Consider the following 25,757-nt stretch of genomic DNA (forward strand, 5'->3'; position numbering starts at 1 on the left):
ATGCTTTATATATATACTTTTTTATTATTTGCATACATGATTTGACTTCTTTATTTTTACTTTTAGTATATATACTTGAGAAAATATATTAAAGCGTGAAAAAACTACTAAAGTACATATATGTATATATATATAAAAATAATATATATTTCTTATAATAAAAGGGAATTATATATATATATATATATATATAAAAAGAAAATTTTATTTAAGTTTATAACGAAGAAAAGCTGATTGCATGACTTCATTGATACAAGGCCATGAATAAACTCATTTTACTCGAATGCTTAGGTTTTATCAAATTTATTAAAAAAAAAAAATTTTAAATTAACGTGTGTTATGATAAAAATTGCTTAAGTTTTTTGTATAATATATTTAAAACGAGAAGAGGAGAGAAACAAAAAAAAAAAAAAAATATACATTTACATATACACAAACATATATATATATATATATATGCACATATGTATATGTATATTTTGTATGTATATGTTTTTATGCGTGTACATACTAAACCCGCGTGCCAATGCTAATGTTACATTTGTTCGTGAAATATTTTATATCTTTTAAAAATTGTTTTAATTCAAAAAATGAAAAAGGATAAAAAAAAAAAAAAAAAAAAGAAAAGAACATCTTGATTTTAAAAATTAAAAAGTATTAAAAACCTTAAATTAAATAATATTTCAATGTTTCTTTTCCATCTCTTTTTTTATCTATTTTTCTTAAAAAAAAATATGGCAGAGGATCGTGGTCCGCGAAGTACCATAAAATAGGATGTACATAAATACATATACATGATATATTACATACATATGTGTGTATGTGCGAAGAACGATATTGTTGCGCGTGGGTGTAGTATAAACATGTTGGAGAAAATAAGCATACAACAATGCATAATAAATAATACGTAATAGCAAACCTGTGCACACAGAACGAACAGTCAATTTTCCAAACGTTAACCCATTACTTACATTTTCTAAGGTAACCCCTCTTTTTCTTTTTTTTTTTTAACTTGTTATTTGTTTTTTCTGGGTATTCATTATATAGTGTACTTCTTCATATACATTAATTAAAAAGAAAAAAAAAAAGGCATGGAAAAAGACGTGGAAAGAGAAATTAAAAAAGTAATATAAATAGAAAATGAAACAGAAACTATAACAGAAATTATACCAGAAAATGAAAAAGATAATGAAAAGGTGTAAAATTAAAAATACGTAAGACTGAACAGAGAATAAAATTGCAGTCGTTCCTTATGTGATGAGTACATAATATATTCTACCGGAGAACGCGGCTTTTTGCAACGTCAGTTCAGCGACCACCCATACGATACATACATTACCTGTATTTATACATGAATCTATATATTCACATATATGTATAAGCATTTTAACAAGTGTGTGCCTATGCATGCACATCATAATGCACTACATATTTTTACATCGATTTTGCAAAATACTATCTATGTCTACGGATCCCTCCCGCTGTGTCATTTGCTACGATTCCACGTTATACATAAAAATGGATGGGTTTCCAGGATTGGATAATTTATATATATCCGTATTGTCAATTTCACATTTTTTAGTATTTTCCAATACTTGTATATCTCCTAAATTCAAACTCCTTTTCATAAAATCTACATTATTTTTTATTAATTGTATTTCATCATATGGTAGAGTTAATTCGTACTGATTATTATTTAGGGTAACATTATCTTTAACTAGGAATGTAGCAAAGCTGAGTATTTCTTTTTTTTCATTTTTTGGTAAATTATTAACATATGGATTCTGTACTAGAAGATTAATATAATTTGATGGTAACTTCTTGTCTTCACTATTATTTATAATACTATTTAAAATGTCGATAATTTTTTTTTGAGTATCATTATATTCCCTTGCAACATAAACTATAGCTTTAAATTTCATTCCTTCTTCTTCATCATCTTTGTAATTTTCCTCTTCATAGTTTTTACAAATGTCGTTATTGCTTACATTTGTATTTCCGCTAACACACGGATTTACGTTAACATTATTAACATGGTCCACGCCTCCTTTTTGAATGCCATTTTTGTTGATCATTTCTTTACATTGCCCCTCTGGTTGCTGCTTATGGTTATTCACTTCATTGGTTTCATTCGATTTGATCATACTATTATTCGGAACGCTACTCTTTGAAACACTCATTGTGCTCTTCTTCCCCTGGTTGACTTCGCTCGTATCGCTTTTCGTTTTCTGTTTATTATTTTTATTAATAACTTTGTCATATGATTTACGAAATATTTCCACGACATTTAGTAAATTATTATATTGCTTGTGCATAACTATTGAAAAATTGGTATGTTCTGTTGGTGGCCATTTCTGATTTATTAAAAATTTTTCTTTTTTTAAAATATAAGTCCATATATGTTCAGTAATATGTGGAATAATAGGATTTATAATAATACAAATCCTTTCAATAAAAAAATTAACAGTATCTTTGTGCATGTGTATTTTATCGCACATTATTCGATATGTATCTCTCTTTAATAGCATGTCATAAAATCCATATTTGAGTACATCTCTAAATAGTAATTTTTCATAAGACTCTTTACATTTATTCGTTAAATAATTTATTTCATTTTCAAAAATACGATCATTGAACGTTTTTTCACCACATCTAAATATGTACACATTATTCTTTGTTTCAATACAAAAGTTTATCAAGTTATATAATTTCATAATAGCACTATTTGCTGTGTCTGTATTAAAATTCGCATCTTCTATAGAATCCCCTGCATCTGCTAAAGCAATTCTTGTACCATCACTTGTATACAAACCTATACTCTCTTCTATAGTAATAAAATTTCCTTTACTCTTAGACATTTTTTCTTTATTTACTAATACATGTCCATTACAAAAAAAAGATTTTGGAAAATATTTTATTGTTTCATAATTATTTAAATCTAATTGATCTATCTCATTTAATATTTCATTCTGTTTATCTAGTATACTCTTTTCCTCCATATGACATTCTTTATTTTTTTTATATATTTTTTTACCCCATATAGCTACATGGTTAAATAAGGCCATAGTTAAATGATTAAAAATTAAATCTTTCCCTGATATTCTCACATCAAATGGATACCAATATTGAAACTCTCTTCTTATCTTTTTCAATTTATCAGTTGTAATATTTTTACTTATCTTACTTGTATCATCACTTATATCAAATACGTAATCAAAGAATTCGTCGTTTAAATCATTCACCTCGATGTTTAGAAGTCCACGATCCTTTCCATCTACACTACCCTGAAGAAAATGACTGATCGTATAGTAAGCCATGTATATGGTGGAATCGGACAGGCTTTCAATTAGTTCCTTCTCTGTTCGAATCTGCATCTCCTTCTCCTCAATTTGTTCCTTTTGTCCCTCTTGTGCCACTTCCTTACTTTGCATATATTTATCATCTGTACTACTACTCGAAATGTTTTTCTCTTCCACGGGATTTCCTCCCTCCCCTCCTTTACACGCCAACGAGTTGAAATCCGGCATGTATGTTCCTAACCCGTATGCCCTACTACATGACCAATCATCGAGCCAAAAGATTACATGCTGTAATTGTTTATACAAAACATCATTGTATGTTTGAAAATTTGTCTTCTTTAACTGTATTAAAACATCCTTTTTGAATTCTAAATTCCCATAATTAATATACCATTGATTACACAAAGCTGCAATGCACTTGACATTATTCCTATCTATAACAAGCACTTCTGGTTCGTTATATAAAAATCCTTCATTATTTTTAATAATATATTGTTTTGCTAATTTTCTACAATTAAATGTTTTCATACCTACATATGGCTCTACAGTCATCGTGCCTTCAAAATACTGTTTTTTATATAAAACTTCTTTAATTTTTTGTAATTTTGCATCTTTACTTGATACAATTTTTTCATTATCATAATAATACTTACCACTATTGGTCCCAATTTCTGGCAATTCAATACACGAATGACTTTCATTGTTCAAATACTCTTCCTTTAAATTGTATTTCTCACAATAAAAATTTTTTTTTTTTCTTATCTCTTCTAAACATGCATAGTCATCTGTACTGTCACTTGACACACAAGGAACTATCGCTGTAGAAACATTCATTTTAATAGTAGTCATTGGTAAAATATATAAATTTTTTATCTTCGACAAATTTGTGTATGTCCTCAACCCAATCAGAGATTCTCCCTTTATCTTACACAAAACTAAAACATCCCTCAGGTCGTTGATGTTGTCCAGTTTATTGTTCGCACTTGCTCCACTACTATTCACTCCAACACTGCTGCAATCACTGCTAGTAGCCGTTTTCCCGTCTGCACTTCCCCCCCAATTAGATTTGTCCATCCGCATGAGAAGAGGAATTATGCCCTGATATGCCATATTGTACAAACTATTTTCCGAACAAATGTATATATTTTCGCACTTTTCCAAAATATCTTCCTTTGTCAAAATGTTATTAACATAGTTTTTATCTCCATAATGCAATACTTGCTTGTCAAATCCTAAGGTAACATAGTAATAATCGTTAGGATTTACAAAAGTATAATTCTGACCATAGGCTGTTTCTGGTTTTAACGTGCTTCCTAACAAAATGATTTTTTTTTTTTTAAAAAAATCTTCATTAAATATTTCATTTTTCAAATGCCGGTCCTCCTCCGATGGAGAGAAACTCACTCCCTTCATAGTAGCCGTGGAAGCCGCAGTAGCAGTTGTTGTTGAACTGGATGCGGTCCTACAAGTATTAGTAAAAATAGTATAAAACTCTTTATAATCATGTACATATATTTTTATGAGTGTATACTCTTGACATTTGACCCCTTCTCCTTCTGATCTCTCATGATCTGCACATGCTTGATTATTGACTCTACTAAAGATTGTAATTCTGCTTCCATAATATATTAAATTTTTCTTATATAATGTATTAAACTGCCAGTTTACAAATTTATCATAATACTGATTCATATTAGTAGTAATAAAAGACCTCCTCCAATCACAATATAAACCAAATGAATTTAAATGCTCCTTTGCTTTAGATGAGAAATAATAACACCAATATTCTGGATTTTGAAATAAATGAATTTCGTCATCTCCTATATTCATTTGTTTCATAATCTCATACTGTGTATTTTGTTTGGATCCTTTCGACTGTGCTTTGCTCTTATTAGACCTAAAGATAGTTGCATCGATGTTTTTACTACCGTTCATAGTGTTATCCTTAGTACTATTCGTCGTGTTATCCTTAGTACTATTCGTCGTGTTATCCTTAGTACTATTCGTCGTGTTATCCTTGGTATTATTCGTAGTGGTATGCTTAGTGTTCGTCATAGCAGTACCTTTTTCTACCTCCTGTTCTCCATTTACTATCCCTTCATCTTCCCTATTTTCCAATGCATTATTTGCTACTTGATGTTCATATTTTCCTTCGAGTTTATTTTTTAACGTTTTGTTCTTTAACTCATTTTTCAATTTGTCCGCACATACAACAATTGGTGTACCGGTACAATGAAAAGAGAAAGGTAACAACACATTATCACATATCATATTTTTATATCTAACCAAAAATTCTAATTTACTTAATGTAAATGCATGGCCAATATGTAATAATCCATTCATATATGGATATGGGAAATTACCTGTAAATCTTGATTCATTCTTATCAACAAATTCTCTTTCACATATGTTATGTTCCTTCCATAAATTTTGAATATTCTTTTCAATATTTAACAGGTTTGTACGACGAGCCATATTTATGTTTGGAGTGTACCAACACGTGTGTATATATGCATACGTATATAATATGTACGTATTTGCATATGCAACTACACGTATGGGTGGAGTATATGTATATATATGTGTATATATATATGCACTTATAAATGCGTGCGGGGAGTGGTACATATAATTCGCGCTTCGTTTAAATACATATATATATATATGTGCGCATGTACATGTACTTACACGCACCTGATAACGAGTGGCAACATACCTAGAACAGTATTAGCGGCTTCTTATTAAGAACACAAATTTTAGATATTTACAAATACATACACAAGTATACGTTCTAACTATAACATAAGGAAAAACAAATATTGAATGAACATGAATGGTACATTCAAAATATATTTACATAAATATATCAGTACATTATGCATACGAGGGAAGGGGGAGGGTGCATATACATAAACGTGCGGGCGTACGGATGTATGTAAGATCGTACACGTACATTAATGTAATATATACAAAATAAATACATATATATGTGTATATACATACATACATGTAATACGCACACGTACTACATAGCATGAAGCTTTCTCTGCCTTCAAAATATACTGCTTGTTGTAGAAGATTATTCATGTAAAAATGAAAAAATAATGAAATATATAAATATAAAAATGTAAAGATTAAAAGGTATGCATGTGGAATAGTTAAAAAATATAAATATGGAAAAATTATAAAGTACAAAAATATAAAAATTAAAAAGTATAAAAATTACAAATTATAAATTATAAATTACAAAATAAAAAGGAAAAAATAAAATAAAAAAAAAAAAAAAAGAAAGAAAAAAGAAAAGATATTTAAAATGTGAAAATTTTTTAAATAAAATTTAATGAAATGGTGAGAACAAAAAAAAAAGGAGAGAAGAAAAAGAAAAAAAAAAAAAAAGAAAAGAAAAAGAAAAAGAAAAAGAAAAAGGTAAACCATTGGCAAGGGATTTAAAATAAAAGCACTTTATTATTTGAGAAATGATTATTCAAAAGAGTAGTACAATAAGATGTTAATATTTATAAAATTAAAAAGAAAAAATGAACCTTGTGTGTTCTCTTATTTTTAGTCATCTTTAATTGTAAGTATTAAAATAAATATTTACGAGATACGAGTATTATTATCTATGAATATACATACATAAGTACATAATACGTAAGTATACATTAATACTTAAATGATTTTGCGTTGTATGTGTTAGGCTTTTTTTTTTGATTCATAAATTAAAGGAAGCTTAAGCCAGTACATAAATATACGATGTAGTACAATTTTTCTTTATCTTTATAATTGCAAAACTCTATATTATTTATTCTTAAGTACTTTGTATTTCTAAGCTTCCATTATATTAAACTACATTACAATACAATATGGTACTCTTTATTTTTTTTGTTTTTATTTGTATAAAATTTTCTGATATTTTTATTTAATTTTTCTAGTATGTTTTGTTTCTTTATTATTAGTATTTGTTTTTTCCTTTATTCTTTTATTCTTTTTATTCTGTTCATTTATACTTTTTTATTTGAATGATATTGCTATATATTCATATGTATATATATAATGATATTATTATGCTATAATGGGAAAAATTGTGTACACCTTTTTAATGTTTCTCTATTATTTTTCTGCAAATATATATAATATACGCTTGAGTATTGGCAATAAGTTTACTCTTTTTTGAATGTGTATTATAATCGTTTTTCTTCTATTTTTCGCCTTTTTTTTTTTTTTTTTACTTTTGTTTGTTTTCATGCTATGCTTGTTTCTCTGTTTTGTTGGTTTGTTTGTAAGCATATATTTATATCGATACATAAATGTTTACAAATATTATACATATTTTTCAACAGGAAAATTTTTTTTTTTTTTTTTTATTTTTTTATATAGCCCTATTTAAAAATTAAATTCTTTTCCTTCTCTTTTTCGTTTGATGCAGTACGAACCTTTACATTGAACAGTATCAACGTCCAGTTGACATTGCGTTTGTTTGTGATAAGCACGTTGTTTATTTTTTATTCTGTATTTTTTCCTTTTTATTTCTTATTATTTCCCTTTTTTATTATTTTTCTTTTTTATTTTTTTTAAAGTTTGCAAAAAATGCCAAGTTGAATTAAAAATAATGTAACTTGTGCAAGTTATAAAAATATGTTAATTATAAAGCTTTTCATTTGTTCCCTTTTTATTTAAATCTTTATTCGTTTCTCTGTCCGCGTCGATGTTTGCATATTTTCTACCGTTATGGCTCCTTTATATCATATATCTTCAAATAAATAGAAAATGAAAAATTTGCTCCTTCACGTTATGATCATATGGTTGCCTCTCTTGTCATTCACCTTTATGATCAAAAGGGCATGTGTCAAGTCTTTGAACTTACTGTCTGTTAAATGTGTAATGTTAAAAAAATGAAATAAAACAAATGAACAGTTGAGCAGTTGAACAGTTGAGCAGTTGAACAGTTGAACAGTTGAGAAGCTGAACAGTTGAGCAGTTGAGCAGCTGAACAGTTGAGAAGCTGAACAGTTGAGCAGCTGAACAGTTGAACAGTTGAAAAACTGAACAGTTGAAAAACTGAACAATAGAAATAGTTCATGCAAAAGTGCATATTAGTGATTGGATCCGTAATTCATGCGGCGTGATGTACGCACTTCCTCCCATGTGTATATGCATACGTATATGTGTGTACATAAGCAAATGTATACTCTGTGCACTCTTCCTAACCATTTTACACTCTTAATGATACCCCGTGTTTCTTCATCGTGTTCCCCATTAATGAATGACTTAAATTTAGTAATGGCTATCATAAATATTTTTTTTTTTTTTTTCCCCCCCATATTTTTAAGTAGCATTATAACGTGTACAGAAAAAAAAATAAAAGATCTTTAAAGGTTTACTTGTATCCTCGCTTTTTAAAAAATATATTAGCACCATTAGAAAATGCGCAATTTAAAAATTATTTTTTTTATCGATCGTTATCACGTATATGTGTTTCGTTAAGTAGTGCCTTTTCGTTAAGCGCAAGAATTCATTTGTATAGAAAGAATATAAATAATATATTATTAACACAGCTATTATTGAATAATGAAATTTTAATAAAAATATTAAGAATATGTTGGTTATATAAGTTAAGTCATCTCATTGACAAAAACATAAAATCATGTCGCTATTTATCAACCATGTTTTATATTATTAGTATATATATAGATATATTATTTACCTATGATTTTTCAAATAATCCTTATTTTTACTGCATGCTTTATTCTGCTTCCTCCATTTTAAAAAGCTTGAGTATGCTTACATACACGTCCATCAGACCAATTACAAACGTTCATCTATGGCAAATTCTGTCTAGTTGTTCAGATAGAAATTATCAACAAAAAACCTTTGGATTAATAACAGACGGTGCAAATGAGAATGGTCAGGATGTGCATTTAAGTGATAATAAACACAGAGATGAAAAAAAGTTGAAGGATCATACGAATGCTATTAATAACGTATGCGATGCGTTTACGAATAATATTTCTTCAGGAAAGGAGGATGTATATAATGATGAGATAGAAGTGGGCAACAACAACAGTGTAAACCTTCGAGGTGATCCTACTGATAGTCATGATGATTGTCATGCTGATAACCATCGTATACCAGAAAATCATGCAAATTATATGCCAAGGAAAACATTCTTCATAGGAGAAGTTAGTGTAATAGTTGACTTACTCTCGTCCCTCGTGGACTTACTAACAGCTCTTCTTTTTTCACGTGCAATGAAATACATAAAGCAAAAGTTTTATTTTTATATTTTGTTATCCTCTGTACATTTGTTTTTCTCATACAAGGAATTACAGCATTTACTAATGTACGAAAGCAAGATTTAATTTGAAAAAGCGCACACGGTATAGCGAATTATAAGTAAAGCGTACACCTATATGTGTATGGACATATGAACTTCCACCCTTATTAATGTGCATATTATGATTGGGTACTTGTTTGTTCTACTAAAGATACAACCACATGTTCACGCCTTAACTATTTTTATATTTTTTTTTTTTTTTTCTCAACATGACGAAAAAATCTTAGATTTGCTTCCAATTTAACATTAATTAATAAAGTAAATATATAAGCATATAAATAATTAAATGAACTAATAAACAAATAAGTGAACAAATAAATGAACAAAATTCCTTTTCCTTTGTATACTTTGAAATTTCCAAAAAAAAAAAAAAAAAAAAAAAAATTTAACAGCGTTTAGATTAGGTAATTCTTTTTTTTTTTTTTTTTTTTTGGTAAATGTATATTGTAATAATGTAGTTCACTTTACATAGTAACAAAACATACGATAAATGGAAATCGTTTGTTACTTATAAATAAGCCATTTTTAAATATTCCATATTGACACAAGTACATATATATATATATATATGTATAAGTGTATGAACAAATATACATATTAACTTTACTACACTGTATAACGTTTCTGCTAAATCATGGTATTTATAAAAGTTGAATGGAGTTAAAATAATAAAAAACATCTTTTACAAAAAAAATAAAATAAAGAAACATATTAAAGTATTAAAAATGTATCTTCTATAGAGAGAAGGTGGGGGGGGGGCTTATAAAAAAAAAAAAAAAAAAAAATGGACACTAATATTTTTTAAAGCAGTGGTTAATCTCAATTTTAATTAATTAAATTGTTATCAGTTCAATCATACATTCGAATTGTATTTAATATCTAGAATGTGTAATTTTTCTTTTTGCTTTAGTCCTCCTCCGGGTACGTGTAAGGACAGTCGATGTACAGTTTCTAACAAAAAAGGGATACATTAACATGGACGTAATTATGCATATATATATGTACGTATGGGTATATGTAAGTACAGGTACACCTATGTACATATATGCGTAGGATGGCATACAGGATATATATAAACCATTCCATGCGCATTGTTTAACATGTAGAACGTAACATATATTTTTGCATACCCCTTTATTTATTTTCTTCCATATATTATTAAACCAGATTCCCCAAAAATAGGATGTAACACATCCCCCCGTTACAACAAAAAGCCAGTAGCGACTGTTATGCTTCAATATGTGATCATAAATTCTTATGGAAAAACAAGTGTACATGCAAATATATGTATATAAATAAATATATATATATATAAGTAGCTTCACTGCTTCGTAAAACTATTAATCGGTTTCTCTCACACATACATATATACACCTCCTTCCACGGGGATGCTTACTTCGTTTTATTCAATGCAACGAAAAAGGGATTGAAAATATCCTTTCCTTTTCTACTCTTCCCAAGTGATTTCCATATAAAAGAGGGGTAAGTGTCACTGAATGGACTTCCAAAAACCACTGAAAGGTGAAGATAATATGAGAGTCATATGTTTATTTTCAATATGGAAATGAAAAGGAAATGGAAAGTATGGCAGAAAAAACAAAAAAAAAATAGATTGTTCATACGCAATTTCATATTTTACACTGCTAATATTTAACACATATATATATATATATGTATATATATATAATATAAAATTTACTTTTACGAAGTCAAAATTAATCTAATGCAATAAATATGTAGTTATAATTTTGTATTCCTGATATACTTTTACAAAAGCAGTTCTATTTTGATGAGAAAAAAATTAAAAAAATAAATTAAAACTGAGAACAGTTAACAGTTTCTTCTTTACTATAGGAATGAAAAAGTGTCAATGGAAATATTTAGAAATTTATCTTTTTATAATCCTCTGTATTTTTGAAATCTCTTTTTCAGTCTGTATTTTTATTATTATTATTTTTTTTTTTTTGCTTGTATTTTTTAACACTTTTTTGGTAAGGTATTAACACACTTATTTGTAAGCATTTTAGTGTCGAGTAATGCTGGACATATATACATATATTTGTATGCGTTTATATGTATACATATATACATATATACATATATATATATTTTTTTTTTTCTTTTTTTTTTTTTTTTTTTTTTTTTTTTTTTTTTTTGAAACATAATGTATATGTACATGTATTTGGAGTTACTGTTCTTAGTGAAAGTTTGCTTCAAGATTTTTAGAGAACTTTTACATTTTGTCAAAAATTTTTTTTTAATGGATTTATTTATGTTTATTCCTTTTTTATTTCTGAACAATTACTATTTAATTTTTTGAGCTTTACTTTTTGCCTTTTATTTTAACCTCTTTCTTTCCTCCCTTTAACTCGTATTTATTTACCTTTTAAATATTCCATATTTGTTGTAAAGAATGTTCACTGCGCATTGTTGCTCCTAAGAATAATGTAACTATATGTTAATTTCTACTGAAGCGCTTATCATTTATTTTTTGTCAGTTTTAAGAAACGTGAAAGGTGGAAATGTTTTTATATATTTGCTCCAGGTAATCGCCACTATAGTGGGTATTCAAACGTGCAAATGTACAATTGAATGTGGATACATATATAGATATATACAAACATATACACATACTTACATACGTACATATTTATAGATATATATATAAACATATACACATACTTATATACGTACATATATATAGATATATACCCACATACTTCCATAAATACATATGTACATATGTGCATATAAACATTTTTACATTTATATATTCCTTACCATTTAAATGTGACTTGGCTCTTTAAAACGAAGGGAAAATAATGAATTTAATATTAATCAGTATAAAGAGTATTTATAAGCATAAGGACGATTTTTTTTTCAAAACAGACAATAGACAAACGAACCATTTAAAAAATATTTTAAAGGTAAAGGTAAATCAGACGGTAAAAGTCGGGGTGATTAATAAAGGCAAGGGGGAAGGAGTTATCATAGAAGAAAATAAAAATTTTTATGTTATAAAATTGTTAACACCTATACATTTGGAAAAATCGGAAGATAAATTTATTCCTGTTGATATAGCTATATGTATACCTAGACCAAAAGTTTTAAGCAAATCGTTACAACAATTATCGTCAGTTGGTGTTAAAAGGATCATTATTGTATTTTCCGAGTATTCAAATAAGTCTTATGAATCAAGTAAAATTTTAAAAAATGAAGAAATAAAATATGCACTTCAGTTAGGACTGGAACAAGCCATGTGTACACAATTTCCTGAAATTTATATACATTACTCGTTCAGCTCCTTTTTTATGAACATTCAGAAATATAGCGATGAAAATACTATAAAACTGTGTGCACACACAGATATAAAAATAAAAGATACCAACTTAGTTGAGTATTGTATATTAAATAAAGAAAGAGGGAAAATTCTTTTAATGCTCGGATGTGAAAGAGGTTTTTCCGAGCTTGAAATTTATTTGATAAATAAATTGCAATTTCATTTTCTTAATATAACTGAAAGAATTTTAAAATGTGAAACAGCTTTGTTAATTATTATCGGTCAGTTACTTTTATTAACAGAAAATATATCCATTCGACCGAGTGGGAAAAAAATGAGAAGATCTTCTAGAAATATTCGCGATGTAAGGAAAGATAATTCGATCATATTGGACAAGAACAAAAAGGGAAATACACATAACGTGCATAATATACATAATACGAGTAATACACATAATACACGCAATACGTATAATATACAAACTAACGGCACTTTTCAAAATAAAACAGAAATGATCAACGAAATTAAAAGTATATTAAAAAAGGAAACATTTTTACCTGAACAGTTAATAAATTCCATAAACAATTTTATACATGATCAGGAAAATACTGAAATGATGGAAGATATTTCGAATAATTATGAAAAGGATTATATGGTGAAGGAAAATACAAATATTATTGATTCCCTTTTAAAAATCATACATTCTTTTAACACAGATGAAAAAAATAAGTTTCAAAATATTTATCTAACTTTACTACTTAAGAAAATAAAATATAAAAGTAAATATTATATGTCATATAATGATACAAGAAATATCATTGATGAGGACGGTGTGTTTATATATAGGACACAGAGATACGTGTCAAAAAAGAAAAATTCTTTAAATGATATGCAGCCCTTGTAGCACCTTAAGGAATGCAATTTTTTTTTTTTTTTTCCCTAATAAAAATAAACTTCCGATGTACCGAAGTCCTTCACATAAATAGCTGTTACCGCTAATATTTTAATGTTTTTGTCTCTTCTGCTTTTAAGCAAATATTTTAACGTATATATATATATATATATATATATATATGTCTATACTTTGGACTATGCTAAAAAAATGCAGAATATGTTTAAACTGCTTCATCATAAATAAATTTTATGTTTGTTACGCTTTATTAATTAATACTTCAATTTTGTGTCTTACTTTTTTGTTTTATTTTGATATAGACCAGTATGTCAGTTCAACCGGTTTTTCGTTATTTAATTATGTAAAGAAAAAAAAAAAATAAAATAAAATAAAAAATATAGTAAAATAAAAAATATAGTAAAATAAAAAATATAATACAATAAAAAATATAATACAATAAAAAATATAATAAAATAAAAAATATAATACAATAAAAAATATAATACAATAAAAAATATAATACAATAAAAAATATAATAAAATAAAAAATATGATAAAATAAAAAATATAACAAAATAGAAAATATAAAAAAATAAAATAAAAAAAAAAAATTGCTTTAAAATATGTGCAGCATATTGTCCCTATTTTTAACGAATGATACCGTTTTCGAATTAGTTTACATTTATCTCTGCATTTCATATAAAAGCACCACTGCACATGTGAATAGTTAGTTAATCTGTTTTCAGTTTTTATGAAGAAACTTAAGTATTATTGTAAAGGATACTTTTCTTTTAATTCTTCAATTTTATCCTCAAAAGTTATTTCGTAAGGAAACCTTGGGAATTTATTTCCATATATTTTCCTCATGAGTAACCATTTGGTAAAACATTCAACTTCGTATACAGTCATTCTATGAACGTTTATCTTTTTGCTTATTAAAAAATTGTACATATCCTTTCTAGGTTCATAATCTGGGTTTATTCCTTTGATATAATATTCCCAGCTTTTTCCTTCATCTGTTTTTAAATCGTTAAGAAAATTTTCAATTTCACAATTTTGGCTTTTTTCTGTTGTAAAGAACTTACGAAATGACAATTTATTTTTCCTTATTCCATTTGATTTCCTGTAAAGTAGTTTTATCATATTTTTTCAACTCCTTGCTTAATTTTTCACTTGTACAGTATATGTTTCATTTCGCATGTATCTTTTTCGTTTATTTGTACACACATTCATTTATTTTGATATATATCCTGTTATAGTTTTTTTTTTTTTTTCTTAAATTTTAACTTCTTAATAGCGCCCTTTTTAATCCTTTCCTTTCAATGATAATTAACTTTTCAAATTTTTTTTTTCCTTCAAAAAATTAAAGCACGGACGGGGAAAAAGGAAGAAAAACTTTTTTTTACCTATTCCTCATAATGTTTGTAAAAGAATTAATACAAAATTTCATTTTTACGCATTTTTGCTTTTAACAATACGTGTGAAAAAAGGATTGAAAATGGAAAAAAAAGAAAGAAAAAGGAAAATATCACGTAGTAAGAATGCCAACATGTGTATTTTCTTAAAAGGACATTTAATATAAAGCGAAAATTAAAGAAAAAAAAAAAAAAATAAAATAAAATAAAAATACACTCAAGGAGCTTTCCTCTATTTAATGTTAAAATTAAAATATATTGACAATATAATTGAAAAAAAGAGAAGTAACAAAAAAATTAAGGGGCTATAAAAACTGTCAAATCGTAGACGTGCCAGAAGGGGTTCCCTCGTTTTTCGCCTACAAAAAAAAAAAAAAAAAAAAATTAAAATTGTCAAATAAAATAAAATTAAGTAAAATTATATAAAATTGAATAAAATTAAGTAAAATTAAATAAAATTGAATAAAATTGAATAAAATGAAATAAAATTGAATAAAATTGAATAAAATGAAATAAAATTGATTAAAATTAAGTAAAATTGAATAAAATTGAATAAAATTAAGTAAAATTGAATAAAATTGAATAGAATGAAATAAAATTAAATAAAATTGAATAAAATTATGTCAAATAAAATTAAAATAAATTAAATAAAATGAAATAAAATAATAAATTTGGAAAAGGTGCAAAAACAACACGTTGAATTCCCCTTTTAATGTGTAGCCATTATTTCACGCCAGAAAACATATTTATGAAAAAAATATCCTCAAACAGTGCAAATATACGTAGAAATATTCGTATGCATATATATGATACTATAATATCGTTTTTTCAATGCTCTCATTTTTAAACGGTGCCACGGGGCCCTATATTCTATGCTGTTGGTTATATTTCTAAATAGAAGAATATGCAAATGCACATCAACCACACTCAGTTGTCAATTTATCACATTTTAGCGCGATTTTCTTTCAAGTAATCATACTTTTGAATGATCTCTATTCGCTTTAAAAAGAAGAAGTAGGAAGACAGTAGGGATGTGAGCGAAGTGGCTAGTAGCAAAATAATAACAATGTCAAGGTTTTTATTTTCATTTTTGTACTTCTCTAAAAATAGTGCCAACAGGGTAATATAAACAGACACAAGAGTATAATGTAAGAATGTCCTTTCAGCAGCAAAATTAATTTTTGGATCAATTTTGAGTAAATTAATTTTTTCAAATGTTTTAAAATTTTTATTATATTTCTGATTTATCCATGAAAATGTTTTTTCTCTTAAATCCCCCTTGTGTAAAGAGTTATAACTTGAATAATCAAAAATACTGTTATACTCATTTGATACAAAATTTTTTTTATAATATCGATTTTTATTTATTTCTTTTGTATATACAGAATCTAGATGTGTGTTTTGCATATTATAACCACTTGAACGTTTTAACGTAAATTCTGATGAGTTATTTGTTGAGTTAAATTTTTCATGTATATTTCTGTGTATCCATATAGGTATATACTTAATTTTTTCTGAGTGTAATAGAGCCATAGCTGTTTGATATTTCGAATACTTATATGCATTAATAGATTCATTACTATTTAATATATTATTAATCCATTCAGGCATCTTTTCTGCTTTTAATTTCACTTCTATAATACCATAGTTTAGTCTAATTATTTCATTTTTTCCTAAGGCCTCTTCAGCTAATCTACACCAATGCTCTCTTCTTTCAACGTACTCATTTAACATAGACACATTAGTGTCTATGGATATTCGAACAGAATTATCATTGCTCAGCTGAAAAGCAGATCTCAAATAAGACGTCCTTATTACTGGTTCCAGTTCGTATTGTATTATCATTTTCTGTATTTCCTTTCCCAGTTTTATGTTTTTCTTTATTTTTTTCTCTAATGCTACAACTGCTTCTGCGTCGTTTGTACCTCCACCATCCTTTATCTCGTCACCCCCATTCGTGCTTCTACCCAGTAACTGCCGCTTCCTTTTGCTCAACCTGTTCAGGAAAAAATCTTTAACATTTAACTTACCCGTCATAAACTTTAACACATATTTCTGTTCAAGCTCAAACCTTTCCTTTGTCGAGGCCTCACCAGTCCATTCCTCGTGGTGCGTTTTTCTTTCAATGAATATCACTTTGTCAGGGTCTTCCTCATTATCGTTATACCATCGGAATCGAATAAGCTGAGCGTTCTCATACCTAAGAATTCTTTTAGAATAGCATGTGGCCTCTTTGTTGTCAAAATAGACAGAAGTTATTTGCTGTGACTCGTTCAGCAATTTAATATTCTCTTCCTCCCCATCCGTCTCTCCTCTCGGGGTGCCGTTAGCAGTTATGTTAGAAGTTATGTTCGGAGTTACATTTGCAGCTACATTAGCCGCTACATTAGCAGCTACATTAGAAGCTACATTAGCCGCTACATTAGCAGCTACATTAGAAGCTACATTAGAAGCTACATTAGAAGCTACATTAGAAGCTACATTAGAAGCTACATTAGCAGCTACATTAGCAGCTACATTAGAAGCTACATTAGAAGCTACATTAGCAGCTACATTAGAAGCTACATTAGAAGCTACATTAGAAGCTACATTAGCAGCTACATTAGCAGCTACACTAGCAGCTACACTAGCAGCCACGTTAGATGCTTCCCTTGAACTACCCACTTCACATGACTCATATTTTTGACTTTTCATTAAACACCTAAAATGGGCATCGAGATCCTCGTTACTGAGGCCAAATATTAGGTAAGGTAGATGCTTCACAATTTTTACTTTTGTATAAACGATGTTATCATATTTTATTAAAAATTTTGTGGAAATACGTTCAAACGTATCTGGCGGTTTCCATGTAGTATTATTTATTTCTTTTATACTATGTTCATTTAATGAACGAAGTAAGGTATATAAATAAGACAAATATACTATTAAGTTATCAATGTTTATGTTACAGAATTTCTCTTTAATCAAACTTAGTAAGAGCCATTGGTTTATTGATATATTCATTATTTTATCAAAGAAAAAACCTAACTTCATTACAATTTTACTATTTTTATGAACATAAAAATCCAAATGTATTATTTCACATCCTATTAAATCGAGTTCTTTTTCTATTTCACCATTTTCCACATTATTTATGCTACCCTCTATGGATTTTATTTTATTATACATACTAATTAACTTGTCAAGTATATCTCTATATTTATTTTCTGCAAATGTGTTTATCTTCTTTATTTCTTGACTAATGATATCATTGTACAAAAATGGTGGCAGCATTTTTATACCTGCGTTTGGAGAAGCGGAAAAAGGAGCCCACGCGTTAATGGGAGATATGTGCATGTATAAGTGGTGTGTACGTAAGTGTGTATGTATGTATGTGTGCATGTGCATGTGCATGTGCATGTGCATGTGCGTAGATGTATGCGGGCCTGCTCGTATTTATGTACACAGATGTACACATCTGCACGAGAGCGCGGGGACTGGGTTTTCCCAGATAGAAGAGTCTACTCGAACAAGAAAAACAGATTAAGCCAACTTAATTATATACGACTTATCATTTTTTTTATTATTTTTTTTTTTTTAAATTAACCTTGCTTATCCACCTTTTTAGCGGCATTCTGTAATAGGCCTTTTTCTAGCTGCAATAAAAAAAAAAAAAAAAAAATATGAATAGTAGGAAATATACACATTTTAAAGGAATTCAAACACGTCACATTACAGCAGTTAAGACACACGGGGAAATATGAAAAGGATACATTATTCAAAAACGGCTCAAAAAAAAAAAAAAAAATAGAAAAGAAAAATATGCGTATGTGCTCATATATATATTATATATATATACGTATACATTTTTCTTTTTTTAGGGTGTACCTTCTTTTTGTACTTTTTTCCCATCTTCAATATTTTTCTCCTTATTTTTTTGTACGACACGTAATACTTCCTGTAGTGATTTGGTATGTCCTCCATTTTTCAGTTTGGATAAGTGCTTATTCTTCTTTGGGCAAATAAAAGTATATTTATCAGTCTCTCCTGTTTTTGCTTCGACAAAAAAAATATGAACATACGTACAAGGGGAATGCTCACATATATTAATATATATGTGGCTCACACTTCGGTACGTATGTATATACATATATACACACACCCTCGCAAGCATACACATACACTCATACAATTCTTATGCACTCAAAAACGTTGAAGAAAAACCCTACTTTATCAAAATGTTAAATTTACCGTAACGTGAATAGTAACAACAAAAATATGTTCAAGTTGTATTTTTTTTTTTTATTTTTTTTTTTTTTTCTCTTTATATATTCACATAATCTAGTAGTACTAACTACCATACAAATGTGTGTATAATTCCTTATTGGCTCCTTATTGTAACTTATATATTTCTTTTTAATTACAACAAAATCAACTTTTTAAATTTTATAAAAAATTGAAATAATGAATTATTTTTAAATATATATTTGAATGGAGTACGATCTTATTACTCTTTTTTTTTTTTTTTTTTTTTTAATTTTTAATTTTTACATATTCTTCTGTGCATTTTGTTCTAAGAACCGTGAGATATAGTAGCTACCTTTTTTTTTTTTTTTTTTTTTTTTTTTTTGTTGAACCGGTTCAAGTATCAAATGTATAATACCTGGAGTGATATTAAAAAATTTACAACATTAAAAAATAGTTCTTCATGCGTATTGGTCATTGTGTTTGCTCCAAGTACTCTTATGTATGTATGTATGTATTTATATATATACATATGTACTTATATATATACATATGTACTTATAGATATACATATGTACTTATATATATACATATGTACTTATAGATATACATATGTACTTATATATATACATATGTACTTATATATATACATATGTACTTATATATATACATATGTACTTATATATATGTATGTTTCCTTTCGCATTAAGGCATAATACAGAATATATATGATGCACTGCTTATTTACCAAAACACATACAATACATCCCATTGTTCTTAAAAATATGAAATTCATTTAAAAATTTGTCAATATTTTTTTTTTAATTTATTTTACCACTTATATTATATTGAACTCTTTTTTTTTTTTTTTTTGCTAAATGTGAAGGAGCAGGAAAAATAAGTTTTTGAACAAAAGGGAAAAAATGCTTATAAAGTATGTACATAATATGGTATATCTGTTTACATATTAATATATGTATATATTCACAAGCTTACAATCATATAAATTTGTTACTCCTTTAACGGTTTTTTCCCCACATATGACAGGAATATGCATATATGTACATAAATATACAAGTTAGTAAGTGCATAAATGTACACATTAGTAAGTACATATGTATACACGTAGTAAGTACATATGTATACACGTTAGTAAGTACATATGTATACATGTTAGTACATATGTATACACGTAGTAAGTACATATGTATACACGTTAGTACATATGTATACACGTTAGTACATATGTATACACGTTAGTAAGTATATAGGTATACATTTCTTCACCTAACGTATTTTACAAATTTTTGAAAACCTTTTTCAAAATTTTGGTCAAACAAAATAAAAATACCATGGGTATACTTAACACTCCTTTTTTTTTTAAATGACATGTATATACATAGTATTATATAAATTACGAAAAAGAAAAATAGAGGATATAATATAGCTAGGAGTGGAAACCCTAATAGGATAAATTTTAAGGACATAAGTAGTAAAAGCTAACGAAGAAATAAACAAAGTGATAGGACAAGGGATAATAAGGAACAAAAGGCACGAAGTAGTAAAACGCAAAATCTGCAAAGGCTGCACAAAAAAAAAAAAAAAAAAAAAAAGACTTTTATTTTGAAGTCATATAGAAAATGTCGAAAAATGCAACCATTTCCCGACACATGACTAATAGGAAGTTGATATGAATTTTTTTTTTTTTTTTTTTTTTTTTCTTCAATTACCATTTTATATTTAATTTCTTTTCCTTCTTCTCATGTTGTATAAATTATATTATAACTCTCTGTCCCCACTTCTTTTTTTATCAACAAAATGAACAATAAAATAAAAATTATTAGTTGTTTCTGTCTTGCCGCTTCGGGCACGTACTACCTTTATGTACATAAAAGGGGGAAGCTCATGTACATGTTAAAATGTATTTTATTTTTAAACAATGGGAAGAAGGACGGATCGACTGAAAGAACTTTGCTTGTAAACAATGAGAAGAACGATGGAAAGTCTACCTGTAGTGAAAATGTTATTTTAAATGAAAGTACATCTATTGTAAGTACAGACAATGAATCTAATTTTATAGGTGAACATAATATTATTAATGATGGAAAAATAGTGCTAAAAGATTTAAGTGGGAACAGTTTAGATAAGAACATTTTACATGATGATGGTTTGGATAACAACGACATAAGCACGAATAAGAGATGTTTTTCAGAGGATGATGGAAGTACACTGACAGACGTAGAGGATATTAGTAATATAAACGATAGAAGAAGTTTTAATGTGGTTCAAATAAAAAAAAAAAAAAAAAGCATGCGTAATAACTGCGGTAATAACGGCAGTAATAGTGGCAGTAATAGCAGTAGTAGTCGTCGTAGTAATAGGAAGAGCGGTACAAATTTTAGAAGACATGAAAAGGGAGAGGACTCAAGGGAAAATAGATGTATAGTGGGGAAATACGATGAAGAGAAAGAGGAAGAAGAATATAGGGAGAGGAAAAAAAAAAAAAAAAAAAAACGTAGAAGATGATAAAGGGGAAGATGACACGTCCAACCCGTTAAACATTTCCACCCCTTTTAACGAGAGCAGGGTGATACTTCCAGAAAATTATAAAATATATTTTAAATCGTTTGGATGCGCTCATAACAGTTCGGATTCGGAATTTATGATGGGGCTATTAAGTAATTACGGTTTTCAGTTTGTTAAAAATATTGAGGACTGCAATATTTGTATCATCAATAGTTGCACAGTGAAGAACCCAAGTGAAGAAAGTATGAAAACGATTATTAATTATGTAAATAAGTTAAACAGGTTGAATAGTAGTGATACCAATATGGGGAGTGTAAACAAACAAAAAGCGCACAAAAAAAAGCAACAAGGAACACAAAAAGGAGAACAAAAAGGAGAACAAAAAGAACAAAAAAAAAAAAAAAAAAAAATAGACGAATTGAAGTATGGAAGTGAAGGACATTTAGAATACTTGTCGACCTCATCCTCGGGGTTATCCGATTTTCCTGAATTTTCCAACTTTTTGGGTGTTTCAAATTTTGACAAAATTTCGGATGATAAGAAAGGTGAAAGTGAAAAAATGAGGAGCACTTGTGGAGGTGAAAAGAATGATGGCATATATACTGAGAAAATCAACAAGGAAGAATGTTTATGTACTATGAAAAAGGAGGACACAGACAAAGCAAATGATTTAATTTGCCATGATAGAGGAAATAAACTGTTTGGAAAAAATGAAGAGAGGAAGGAAGACACTAACATGTGTGGAATTAGTTTATTGGTGGAAGGTGAAAAAGAAAACAAGCTGATTGATAAGCGGCATACCGCTAATAAGCGGAACAATAACGAGATAGCACAAAACTGCTCACCCTGGAGAGATATTAAAATAATCGTGTGTGGATGCGTTCCGCAGGCCGAAAAAGACATGGAGATATTTGAAAACATTTCGCTAGTTGGCGTTAATAATATTGACAAGATAGTGGATGTTGTAGAGAATGTAATTAAAGGTTATCATGTCAAATATTTGAAACAATCGAAAAAAATGACTTCATTAAATCTTCCTAAGATAAGAAAAAATAAATATATTGAAATAATAAATATTAATAATGGGTGTTTAGGAAATTGCACATATTGTAAAACAAAATTTGCAAGAGGAGATTTAGTTAGTTACAATATAAGTGATATTGTTAATAGAATAAAATATGTATGTAGTGAAGAAAATATAAAAGAAATATGGTTAACGTCGGAAGACACAGGTGCATACGGTATAGACCTAGACCTAAATATTGCCATTTTGTTAAAACAAATTTTAGAGTGCGTTGAACATGGAGATGTAATGATACGACTGGGTATGACTAACCCGCCTTATATTTTAAAACATGTTAAAGATATATGTAATTTATTAAAACATAAAAATATGTATGAATTTATTCATATTCCTGTTCAAAGTGCTAGTAATAATGTTTTAAAAAATATGAACAGGGAGTATAATATTGAAGATTTCATATATGTAGTAGAAAATTTACGCAAACATGTACCTAATATAACTATCTCAACAGATATTATATGTGGATTTCCTTATGAGACTGTAGATGATCATAATGAAACTATTCATTTAATTAAAAAATATAAATTTCCTATTTTAAACATCTCACAGTTTTATCCTAGGAAAGGTACTGTAGCATATAATATGAAAAAAATTAATACAAAAATTGTTAAAAATAGATCTAGAGAAGTAACTGATGTTTTTCTTTCTTATAAGAATAATTATGATTTCTTACAAGGGACTATACAAAATGTTTTGTTTACTGAACTGTCATCTAAAAGTGAGCATATAATAGGACATACAAAACAGTATGTCAAGGTATTGCTATCAAATAAAGAAAATCAAAATATTCATTTATTAGGTCATTTCACTTCTTGCAAAATTGTTTCAACGCACAAATGGCATGTAGTTGCACAGTTAGTATGATATACAAGGGAGCAGCATTTCGGCCTTGTGCACCTCGCCCCAGATGGGTTATTCCGTAGAAGCTTTTGTTGCTTCGTGCTCCTTTTTATCTGTACCTGAGCGTGTGTACCTGTATATGTGACAGTTACACCCATACGTGTGTGCTATTCTCTGACTTATTAGATTTCTACGTATTTGTGTTTTTGCTCCTTTCCCATAAATTTTAGTTTAATACAAACATCTCTGATTACATGTTTGTGTATGCATTTTTTGCGGGCACTCAGTTATGTATTAATTTGAACTTTTATTTATGAATCATTCAGTCTGTTTTTTTTTTTTTTTCTCCTTACTTTTTCCTTCCTAATATTTACAATAATATGCTGTATTTATGTAATTTTCACTTTTTTTTTTTTTTTTTTTTTGAAATCAAACCTACTGTCTTACCCTTTGTTGTTATGAAAACACGATGGTACTACTTTTTAAGCATCTTTGTTTGTGCCAGTTTTATATGCCATTTTATGCGACATGTCCTATCATATTTTACCTTGCTCTTAACATTACGTTTAATACTTTTTTTTTTTTTTTCTTAACCCCTTTTTAAATAAATATTTGTTGATAAACTTTTGTTTTTATTAGACATTTTATTAATTACAAAAAAAAATAAGATTGTTATGACAGTTTTATATATATATATATATATATATATATATATTATTTTTAAGACGAAGAAAATAAATGAAACATAAAAGTCTAATTCATTTTTTTTTTTTTTTTTTGGACACAAAATTTGGTCTATAAGTGTAGTACCTTCTTTATTTTTTTACTTTTTTTGTTTTATCCTTTATTTATATCATTTTTTTTTATGTTATATTCTGGCTTAACAAAATGTTTTGTATTTATCATAAGTGCACAAATAAAAGGTGAAGGACATTTATAAGAAATAAATAAGAGTAAACGAAAACAAACAAACCCACTAAATACAAATTTTTTGAGCTTGCTTATGTGCATATATGCCCAGTGATCAAGCATAAGGGAAACGCCGCATTAGCTTCAGTCTACTTTCTGTATGTAAGTTGGTGCATTTATAAATATATGTATGTTCTCATGTTTGTATGTTTGCATGTTCGCATGTTTGCATGTGTGTGTTTTTTTTTTTTTTTTTAATGTATGAACATGTTCAGGTGAAATAGATTGCACTGGAAAAATATATTCATGTGACCTTTGAGGAAAAAGTGCACTTCATTCTTACCACGTAGGCAAATATTACTATGTATTATGAAAAAAGAAAAAAAATAAATAAATAAAATAAAATAAATAAAATAAAATAAAATAAATAAAATAAAATAAAATAAATTAATAGGGTCATATATTTATTTTCTTACGAAGGAAAAGTTGATAAAAGTATTCCCACATCAGCAGCGTCTTATTTTTTTTTTTTTTTTTTAAACGCACAAAAATTTTATTAACCTTTTGAGCGATAGTAAGGTTGTCTGTGCGTATACACATAACTATAAGCATACAAACATACATGCATACATACGCCCAAACGAATGTAATAACACACCAACATAAGTTACGTACATGTACGCAACTGTAAACGCACACTTTGAGCCTATTCAAGTAAAATGTGCGACAAAAAAGAAAAAAATTAAACATGACTCATTATTAAGGCAAAGGCACCTTTTTTTTTACTTATCGTTTTTAAATCGAGATTAAATTTTAAGAATTGTACATACTTTTGTGCTCTATAACAAGTTTTGGTTTTTTGTGCATTTTACTATTCATGTACTCCATTTGTTAAATCAACAATTCATATATGATTTATTTCCTTTTTCGCCTGTTAATTTTTTTTTTTTTTTT

At 27.6% G+C, this 25,757-nt stretch overlaps 6 protein-coding genes across 6 annotated transcripts; 3 read left to right on the top strand and 3 right to left on the bottom strand.

Moving 5' to 3' along the window:
- Nucleotides 1-1,493: 1,493 nt before the first annotated feature.
- Nucleotides 1,494-5,774, bottom strand: MKS88_003746 (leucine--tRNA ligase; the record flags this gene model as incomplete). Its single annotated transcript, XM_067216867.1, has 1 exon — nucleotides 1,494-5,774. The coding sequence occupies one exon, from the start codon at nucleotides 5,772-5,774 to the stop codon at nucleotides 1,494-1,496; it is 4,281 nt and encodes a 1,426-aa protein (XP_067072558.1).
- A 3,302-nt stretch (nucleotides 5,775-9,076) lies between these two features.
- Nucleotides 9,077-9,658, top strand: MKS88_003747 (uncharacterized protein; the record flags this gene model as incomplete). Its single annotated transcript, XM_067216868.1, has 1 exon — nucleotides 9,077-9,658. The coding sequence occupies one exon, from the start codon at nucleotides 9,077-9,079 to the stop codon at nucleotides 9,656-9,658; it is 582 nt and encodes a 193-aa protein (XP_067072559.1).
- A 2,797-nt stretch (nucleotides 9,659-12,455) lies between these two features.
- On the top strand, nucleotides 12,456-13,817 carry MKS88_003748 (RNA methyltransferase; the record flags this gene model as incomplete). Its single annotated transcript, XM_067216869.1, has 1 exon — nucleotides 12,456-13,817. The coding sequence occupies one exon, from the start codon at nucleotides 12,456-12,458 to the stop codon at nucleotides 13,815-13,817; it is 1,362 nt and encodes a 453-aa protein (XP_067072560.1).
- Nucleotides 13,818-14,573: 756 nt separating this feature from the next.
- MKS88_003749 (uncharacterized protein) lies at nucleotides 14,574-14,948 on the bottom strand (the record flags this gene model as incomplete). The annotated part of the gene is made up of 1 exon (XM_067216870.1): nucleotides 14,574-14,948. One exon carries the CDS (start codon nucleotides 14,946-14,948, stop codon nucleotides 14,574-14,576), a length of 375 nt encoding a protein of 124 aa, XP_067072561.1.
- A 1,214-nt stretch (nucleotides 14,949-16,162) lies between these two features.
- MKS88_003750 (vacuolar transporter chaperone) lies at nucleotides 16,163-19,766 on the bottom strand (the record flags this gene model as incomplete). Its single annotated transcript, XM_067216871.1, has 4 exons — nucleotides 16,163-18,501; nucleotides 18,807-18,855; nucleotides 19,101-19,255; nucleotides 19,751-19,766. 4 exons carry the CDS (start codon nucleotides 19,764-19,766, stop codon nucleotides 16,163-16,165), a joined length of 2,559 nt encoding a protein of 852 aa, XP_067072562.1.
- Nucleotides 19,767-21,355: 1,589 nt separating this feature from the next.
- On the top strand, nucleotides 21,356-23,918 carry MKS88_003751 (radical SAM protein; the record flags this gene model as incomplete). Its single annotated transcript, XM_067216872.1, has 2 exons — nucleotides 21,356-21,959; nucleotides 22,045-23,918. The coding sequence occupies 2 exons, from the start codon at nucleotides 21,356-21,358 to the stop codon at nucleotides 23,916-23,918; spliced, it is 2,478 nt and encodes an 825-aa protein (XP_067072563.1).
- Nucleotides 23,919-25,757: the final 1,839 nt, after the last annotated feature.

This window comes from Plasmodium brasilianum, chromosome 11 (genome assembly GCF_023973825.1).
Source record: "Plasmodium brasilianum strain Bolivian I chromosome 11, whole genome shotgun sequence".
Lineage (NCBI taxonomy): Eukaryota > Apicomplexa > Aconoidasida > Haemosporida > Plasmodiidae > Plasmodium > Plasmodium brasilianum.